Consider the following 9473-nt stretch of genomic DNA (forward strand, 5'->3'; position numbering starts at 1 on the left):
ACACAAGTGATCATGATATTGACTTTACTCTTTGAGTTTACGAGTTATTGACTAGTTGGTAAAATTTTGAATTTTTCAAAGGTCGTTTTGGAGCCTACCAGCAAAGATAATAAAAAATTACGTAAAAGTTTTGTGCAAAATTAAGAGGCTAGCTAGGTGACCCTTTCAGTTCGGGCAAAAAGGCACCACGTTTTGTGTCTCTTAGGCCTATGTAGTAGCATTGTTTCCGTCGTGTTTGTGTTTATAATTGTCTTCTTCGTCGTATGAGCTGTTCTTCTGGACTATATGTTTGGGCATGATGTCATCAGCCACTCGACAGTCTCGTCATCCAGGGCCTTCAGTCCAAGCGCTCCATGTGGTGGTTGATGGATTGGGCAGTCATAGACGACATGATCTACTGTCTGGTCTGTGGCGCCACACTAGCATCCCGGTGAGGGAGCCAGGCCCCATTTGCACATGTCTGAACGAAAGCGACCGACGCCGGTTCGTAGGCGGTTAAGCCGGACCCACGCAAGTCTTGCGAGGGACATTCCCGGAGGGTAGGGATCGACGTCGGGTAGGAAATCACGGAGTCGGGAGGTGTTGTTTTGCCATTCCATGTTCCATGTGTAGTTCGTCCAGTGTGCCGCACTTATTCCAAGATCTTCAACGTTGTTCAGAAGCTGTCGTGCGGCGGGTACAAATGGGCGTCTTGATTTCAGTCGCTGCTGTCCTCCAGGTAGGCGCTGGAATGTACTGTGGAGGAGGTGATCGGGGTCCAAGGGAAATCATGGCTCCTTTATGGCGAAGCTCAGCAGGTTGGATGCCTGCAAGGATGGGAAGGCAGTCCGTTGGAGTGGGACGCAGGCATCCAGTCACAGTGCGTAGTGCGTCATGGATGGCGGTGTCAATGTGGCGGGTGTGAGAGCTGCGGCACCACACTGGTGCGCAGTACTCAGCGGTAGAATGGACGAGGGCCAAGGTAGCTGTGCGAAGGGTTTTCGCATCAGCTCCCCAGCCGGAACCCGCCTGCCGCCTCAAAAGTGCAACGCTCGCAGATAGTTTTTTACGCAGTGACTCCAGGTGTCGTCGGTACGTGAGTGACCTGTCCAGGGTTACGCCGAGGTAGGTGGGTTCGGCGCAGTAGGGGAGGTGTTCGTCATCGGTGGTAATGTTGATCTCACGTTTTGCTTCCTTGTTGTTTAGGTGGAAGGCCGCCGACACTGTCTTTGCCTTGCTGAGCTGTAGCTTCCATTTCTGGAGATATGTTGATATAGTTGACATGTCCTGGCTTAGGTTCCTCTCCATGGACTGCCAATCTCCGGCTGGATGCAGGAGAGCCAGATCGTCTGCGTAAGCATACTTCCTGGAGATGGTGTCAGGCAGGTCATAGATGTAAGTGTTAAAGAGGAGGGGAGCCAGGACTGAGCCCTGTGGGACGCTGTTCCTGAGTCGACGTAGTCTACTTCGTCGGCCGCTACCGGTGGAAAGGGTAAAGCTGCGGTTTTGCACAAGTTCCATAATCATATGAACCATGTGCCTGTCAGGAAGGAGACGGAGTAGTTTGCAGGTAAGGCCGCTGTGCCATACAGTGTCGTAGGCAGCCGTGAGATCGACAAACACGGCGCCAGCCTTCTTTTTTGCCGAGAAGCTGTCCTCGATGTCTTGGGTCATCAGAGTGACCTGGTCTACAGTTGATCTTCCGTGGCGAAAGCCGGCTTGTTCCCGAGGGAGCTGAGGGTCTATTATCGGTTCGACACGGGCGTAGATAAGTCTTTCGAGTATCTTGAAGGGGATACAGAGCAGAGAGATGGGGCGGTAGCTCTTCGGATCCCTTGGGGGCTTCTTCAGCTTTGGGACTGCAACCACTAGGGCTCTTCTCCAGATTCTTGGGATGCGCAGGTGACGCAAGCAGCAGGAAAAGAATTCTTTTAACCAGGACCTCATAGAGGGGGCAGCTTGGAGTATTAGTTCCGGGCATAGGTGGTCAAGGCCCGGGGATTTGCTTGGCTTTAGGTGCTGGAGGGCGGAGGCAAATTCTTCTGGGGTAAACTCACCAGAGATGTTGCCCTCGACAGGTGTTGGGACCTTCCAGAGGTCCGTCATTTCCTTGAGGACGGACTTGTCTGATTCACGGTCTCTCGTTCTGTGCACTCCATTTTTCACAAGTTGTGAGAAGATGGCATTTGCTGAAATGGGGCATTGGCGACGACAGGCACGTGGTCTGCCAGTGAGGTTGTTGAGTGTACTCCATGCTGTGCGGCTGGAGTGCGTGAAGTCGATTGAGTCTATGGCTTCTGTCCAGCGCTTCTTCCTCTTTGAATCCAATCTTGCCAGCAGGGCTGTTGCTGAGTTGGTGGTGGCGGTACCCTGGGGGGAACGGAGGAAGTCGCGGTAAAGCCTGTCGCACTCCACATCCCAGCAAGGTATGTAGTTTTTCCGTCGACCTCGCGGGATGGAGTCTTTTGCCGCAGATATGATTGCATCACAGAAGTCCTGGTAGGCTTCATCCACTTTGATGGTGTGTGGGGATGGGAGGTACTGCGTAGCTTCGTTTGTGAGGAAGCTGTAGTATTCCCAATCTGCCTTTCTGAAGTTCCATCGCTTGACAGGCTTGCTCGGAATAGGTGTGGCAAGCAAGGGGGCCGTGATTAGCGAGGGTCGGTGTTGCGACCTTGGGAACTTCTCTAACACACGTCTGTCCGGCTGGCGATCATCGGGGTCATCACTTGCGAAAGCCAGGTGTGGGTTCGTGCCAGTGTTCCAACGACCGGAGTGGAAGCTCGGTGCGCCCTTAGGATCGTATAAGAGGGCGAGGTTGTTGTTGGTTGCCCAAGCGGCCAGACTATCTCCGTCGTTGTTGATGGAGTTGTACCCCCAGTCAGTGTGGTGGCAGTTAAAATCGCCAGCGTAGAGGCTGGAGTGGGGGAACACTGGGATGGCTGTTGATGTTATCCGCGAAGGTGGGGGCTTGTAGACATTGACGATGTTGTAGCCTGCTACATCTACACAAAGCCACTCGATCTCCGATTGAGCTTGGGATTGGTCAACCAAGGACCAGCTCAGCCGGTCATGGACAAACGTGGCGAGGCCGTGTTTCCTGCTGTAGGTTGCGCCTGCGAGTGTGAAGTTGGTTATTACCAACTTATCCACAGATGTACAGTGAGTCTCCTGGAGGAGGATGATGAGGGCTTGATGCTTGGTGGCCAGGTGCTCGATGATGTTGAGCTTGCTGGCCGTGATGCTCTCGGTGTTCAGATGCAGTACGGTGGGTCGTCGGTACTTTTCGACAGTGCGAGCACTGCCGTGCCCTGAAAAGGGCATTTTCCTACCCACCCTGCGCTGAACAGTCTCATTAGCTCTTGTTTGACAAGCTTCGTTTCGCATACGTATTTTGTATAATTTCGTATGTTACTGACGGGGGGAACCACGTGAAGGTGCTTGTCTTCCTCTCCTCTTATAATTGTGATTTCTATTTTAGTATATTTTGTCAATTTTATCAAGATCAATTTTAGTATTTGTGATTGTAATTGCAGAGTGACGCCGATACTGAATAGTTTAGCAAGTCAGAAACTTTTATTAATTTCAATCGTATTCACTAGATAAACATGTAGGTTAGGTTAATCGTGATCAATTGCAAAATACTAACCCAGTCACCTCATTCCGGTTTGTAATCAACTTTGGCAGGTGTCAGCTTTTCTTTAGGTCAGAGTGTTTAAACATAAACTTAAACTGTTGTTTGCCGTAGCTTGGATAACCGATTGTTCTTTAGTTAAATTTTAACTAATCGTTTGCTACAGGGTCTCTCTCTCACAGTTTCCAACTGTAGGTGCACTATTATCTGTGATTGTGGTAGCAACTGGGAGGTGCTCCCCAGACCCCCCAACTTTTTTCTGACTTCTCTGATGTGTAGTTCACTTTGCAAACTTTCAGCAAATGTTACTGATATAACTTAACTTGAGGTGAAAAAAGTTACTAAAAAGTGAGGGGGCAAAAGTTCAGTGAAGAGGTTAATCCTTTCAGTAAGGGGGAGAATTGCTACCCCAAAAAAGACTCTGGTTTGCTCAAAGCAAATATTAGAACATGTGTTTAGTCTGAGCAGCTGCTTTGCAAACCACAGCATGCAAAAGTTAGACTCCAGCCTACAGCAAGCGTTACGTTTCCAATACGGCCCCTTACCAAAACGTGTTGTCCAGGCCTGTTTCAGACGATCGATTTAAAGATAATTAGCTTACCAATCAAGACTGAGCACAAGATCATCGATAAAGCCAGACGTAGCTAAAGCTCGACAGTGTGGAGTTTCTCCGATGCATCAAGTACCGGCAGACGTATACAGAAAAAAAAAACGATGAGTTTTTCTTGAAATCAGATTTAGCTACAATTGAGCCAGTTGGGATTATGCACCGCATTATTTCTTTCTTACTGAACCATACCAAGATTTGCCAATCTTGTTCCGCTTTATCTCAGCATTAGTTGCAGCCGAGTGGGGAGGTCAATTTTAAGTACGAAAGTGATGCTGGTTTGATTTCCTGTGTTTTGTCAGATTTTAAAATGAGGTTTCAAATACTACTGTAAATAGGCTTTATAGGATATGACACGTTAGCATTAAACGTCTTACGGGTACGTTAATTCGGCACTAAATCTACTGAAATGACGTTCCGGATCGTTTCGGCTCCATTTCACCACTGAACAACATGAGCACCAAATGCATAACCTGTTTTGTTTGAATGTGAGTAGTTTGTTAGACTGCTACACTAGAACAAATGTAGCCTAATTCGTATTAAAAAGCTCGATCGATTAATTCCACTGGTGAACAGCAAATTTTAAACGGAAATACCATTAGGTAATTCTTGAAGAGTTGTCCTTTATTTTTCAAGCAAACCAAGATTTTGAGATATTTAAATTTTGTTGTTTAAATTTGACCTATAGCGACGCAATTTGACCTTAGTGACAATTTTAACCTCAAGCTGCACTATGCCGATTTTACAATGCATTGTTGTTTCCAGTTGCAATTTAGAAACGTTTTTTTTTTTGACTAAAAACGTGAAATATTTAAGTATAAATACTTTCAAAACTTAACGTGCTGAAGAAAAGGCGAGGGCAGATTCACAATCTGCGCAGAAAATTTATCTAGCTTGTATCTTTGATAAAAAAAAATGTTAAAATTTTTTCGCATAATATGTATTTTGTTTTTCTCATTACAATCCCAGGTTTGACAAAATTGTTTAAAATTTGTCAAAAAATAAGAAATTTGAAAATGGGCTTGTTTGCAATAATCCTTTCAACAATATTGGTGATGGTTTTAATGGCATGGAGAAAAAACATCTACGATTTCGTAAAGTACAGACAAATGATCTCCAAACTTCCTTCCATGGTAGAAACTGCTTATCCATTAATAGGCCACAGCTACCTTTTGTTTGGAAAAGACTTTTTTACCGTCGTTAACAGAATTGTAACCAAGTTTATTAATAAAACAAGAAAAAAGGTTGGAGTTCTTTGGCTTGGAACTTCTCCGCTGATTGTAATGGCTCACCCTGAGAGCTTTGAAACTATTCTTAGAAGTTCCAAACACATGTCGAAATCTTATCTCTACGTATTCCTTCATCCGTGGTTAAAAACTGGTCTTTTAACTTCTTCGGGAGAAAAATGGAAACAGAGAAGAAACTTGATCACTCCGACTTTTCACTTTAACATTCTTCAGGACTATCTTGATGTCATGAACAAACAGTCAAAACTAATGATCGATATTATGGTTGAACAACATGCATCTGGAAAAACTATCGATGTTGCAAAATCAATAACTTTGTGTGCCTTGGACATCATTTGTGAAGCAGCAATGGGACAGTCTGTCTTGGCACAATCTAATCCAGACTCGCCCTATGTGACTGCACTTCACAGGTAAAGTTTAATTGTGCAAGGCTTGGCCTACTGTGGGTGAGGTGCATAACATAAAAATTTACTGTGTAAAAATCTAAAAAAAACATTTAGCCACGCTCTGTTTTGAATGCTGAACTTAAAAAACTACCTAAATTAAATATGAAAGTTGCCGTAGGTACGACATTTGTAATGACGTCTAAACAAATAACCTTAAACCATAGCGGCCTATGCCTATTATGTAGCTATGCCTTAAAACTAACGTCATTGTTTTTTAATACGAACAACTATGAGAAAAAGTATTTTTAATCATATTGAAATTACACCGTGGAGGCAACGAAAAAACATTTGGGTTGTTTTTCGAAATTCGTTTATAGACGTAAACCACATATAAAGTAGGTTACTGCGTTTAACATTCAACATAACCACATCCAGAGATGAGCGTCCGCTACTTTGACAGTAGTGCGCTATCGCTACACCTACAAAATATGTCAAAAAAGCGGCGCTACCGCTACCAGTCGATGAAAAGTAACGCGCTACCGCTTTTCGGACCAAAAGTAGCGCGTCTTACTGCTTCTTCTCCGCGCCACTTTTGTCTTACACTGACACTGAAAAACTTTATTCGAGTAGCCTACTTTGTGAAGTCAACATGACCTTAAAAACAAATGGTAGCCTATCACCTTTCAATGCCACATGTGTTTGCACTGTAATTTCAACGTCATTACGGAAAGAAAGTTCGAGGTGAAATTTTATTCTTATTCTCCAGCATTTCCATCAAAAATTTCTAAAACCGTTTCGTTTGTTTCAAAAATTGGAAAGTAGCGGTAATGGAAGTGCGACTGAAGTAAATGTAGCGCCTCTCCGCTGCCTTGGAAAAAAATTGCGTCGCTACTCTAACAAAAATGTATCGTTGCTACTGCTATCGCTACACCGATAAAGTAGTGCGCTACCGCCCACCTCTGACCACCTCAAACGTATTTTTTCATTTTTTTTATTCATTTTAAATTTTCATCTTAACTTGTATTTGCAGAATGTCTGATTTGGTTCTATTACGAATGAAAACTCCAATGCTTTGGTGGGATTACGGGTTCAAACAGATGAAAGTTGGAGCTGAACATGATGAAGCGTTAAGCGTACTTCATGGCTTTACCAGAAGTGTTATTAAACAAAGGATGAAAAATACTAAAGAATCCCAAAAAGTTTCGAAAAGAATGGCGTTTCTTGATATGCTTATTCATGCTACAACTGAAGACGGACAAACATTGTCTCAGAGTGACATCCAAGAAGAAGTAGACACATTTATGTTTGAAGGACACGATACGACAGAAGCTGCTATGACATGGACTGTTTATTTAATTGGTAGACATCCAGATGTTCAGAAGCGCTTGTGTGAAGAGGTAGAGGAAGTTTTTGGTAAAGATGTGAAACGTTCAGCCAGTATGGAAGAATTAAAAAAGCTTCAATATCTTGAGCAAGTTATAAAAGAGTCCTTACGATTTTACCCTTCGGTTCCTTTTTACGGAAGAATGACATCTGAAGATTGTGACATTGACGGCTATGTAGTGCCGAAAGATTCGATGTTAATGTTGTCTGCCTACAATCTTCACCATCATCCTGACGTTTGGGAAGATCCAGAAACTTTTAATCCCGAGAGATTCTCCAAAGAAAATTCAGTCGGGCGCCACCCATTTGCTTATTTGCCATTTTCTGCAGGACCAAGAAATTGCATCGGTCAGCGCTTTGCAATGTTGGAAGCAAAAGTGATCATCTCACAAATTCTACGACAATTCACAATATCATCTCATGACGATCCTAAAGATTTAAAGATGACTGGCGAACTCATACTTCGTTCAACAGTTCCACTGAATATTACTTTTAGTAAAAAGTGATCTGTAGTTTTTTCCAAACTTGGGGTCGCAACCCCAAAAGGAGTCACGTAACGAACTTTCTGGGTCTCAGAGGGTATTCCAATTTTACACAAAGTACGGTATTGCATATTAAGTTATACAGTGGTACTTTTCAGACGTTTACCGGTATTTAAAAACTCAGTTGTTAAAACTGGTATGACTGTTCAAAACATTATTTCTAACTGAGCGGTAGTTAGTTAAATTTACTGTGATGGGGTAGTGGCTGACTAGATGACTGCTTATATGGTCTTTCGCTACCATCCTGATTGCGCTATAATCTAACCAACAGCTGTACAATGCATTGTTTTGACAATTACATTTACTCTGCTTGTTTGTTAATATATGGCGCTTTTAAAACAAAATAAATTGACTTGACTTGTAGATTCTGCGTAAATAGACCAAGCCCTAGTAGTGGGACTTCGTTACAGTTGACGGCAGATGAACGTCTCCTTATTCGTATCACAGCTGAATGCGTAACTTATTTTTCACATTAGTTCATGACATAACTCTACCTCTGCTGAGGAAAGACTATATAGTTACTGAAGACACAAAATTTAAGCTTGAGAACTGCAAGCGAGTGGCTAAATATTGAAAAAAGTGGAATTAATCGAATCAATGGATAGCTGCTTAAAAAAATCGAACGATAACGATAAATTCGACGATTTTTTTAGGGAAATGGAGCTATTTTGGAGAAACTGTGCTATAATAATAATGCTTGTTTTTAAATAGCGCTGTATTTATCGCGGAATGCGTTGCGCCTCAGCGCTTTACAAAGCAAACAGTGTCAATGCAACCGTTGTTTACTAAGGGAGCTGCTGCAATGACAGAAATAGCCTACAACTGGGTTTCATGCAAAAGTGCGATATGCGAGTGATACACATTACACAATGCACATTAGGGTGGCTCGTTTTTGAACCTTTTTTTTAATTCTCTCGGGGTAGTGGGGAAATGGTGCCAATGAGTGAGAAAACGCTCATGACAAAATTTGAGATTCGTAACAAATTGTCTTCAGCCTGCTCATGGGGCCCAAAAATCGAAAAATGGGGTCAAAAACAAAATTTTTTCCAAAAGTATTTTTAGTTTGGGTAGATATAATATTGTTTAGATATATCTAATTAACCTGAGAAAAAAAATTGGAGTCATTTGAACTATTCCTTCAGCTTCCTCACAGCTTCTGAAAATTTCCATTTTGCTGAAAATTTCGCATTTTTGTGGGTGGTTACATAATACATATTCGCGTTAGACATTTTGCCAACTATAAAACGTCATTGTATTTCTCTTTATAGACCTGCTCTGAGCTGTTGCGTCATTTTTAATGAAATTGGGTTAATTTGGTAGGAAAAAGTGACGTCTTTTATTTGAATTTACGTCACTGACGAAGTTTTTAGTTATGTAACCACAAACAAAAATGCAAAATTTTCAGCAAAAAAAAAAAATGCATTGTTTTGACAAAATTTCGTTTTTGACCCCATTTTTCAATTTTGGCCCCCATGAGGAGGCTGAAGACAATTTGCTACGAATCTCAAATTTTGTCATGAGCGTTTTCTCACTCATTGGCACCATTTCCCCACTACCCCGAGAGAATTAAAAAAAAGGTTCAAAAACGAGCCACTTGTGCAGTTAACTTCATTTGGAAGCAATTCTAAAACGTGCAGTTAACTTCATTTGGAAGCAATTCTAATTTGAAAACTTCAAAACAATACAATTGTGATG

General features: G+C 42.7%; 1 protein-coding gene across 1 annotated transcript; it reads left to right on the forward strand.

The window, feature by feature from the left end:
• Nucleotides 1-5329: 5329 nt before the first annotated feature.
• Nucleotides 5330-8131, forward strand: LOC145786689 (cytochrome P450 4V2-like). The gene is made up of 2 exons (XM_082598403.1): nucleotides 5330-5877; nucleotides 6884-8131. The coding sequence occupies exons 1-2, from the start codon at nucleotides 5330-5332 to the stop codon at nucleotides 7740-7742; spliced, it is 1407 nt and encodes a 468-aa protein (XP_082454529.1). The 3' UTR covers nucleotides 7743-8131.
• The last annotated feature ends 1342 nt before the right edge of the window (nucleotides 8132-9473 follow it).

This window comes from Aplidium turbinatum, chromosome 17, assembly GCF_918807975.1.
Source record: "Aplidium turbinatum chromosome 17, kaAplTurb1.1, whole genome shotgun sequence".
Taxonomy (NCBI): Eukaryota; Metazoa; Chordata; class Ascidiacea; order Aplousobranchia; family Polyclinidae; genus Aplidium; species Aplidium turbinatum.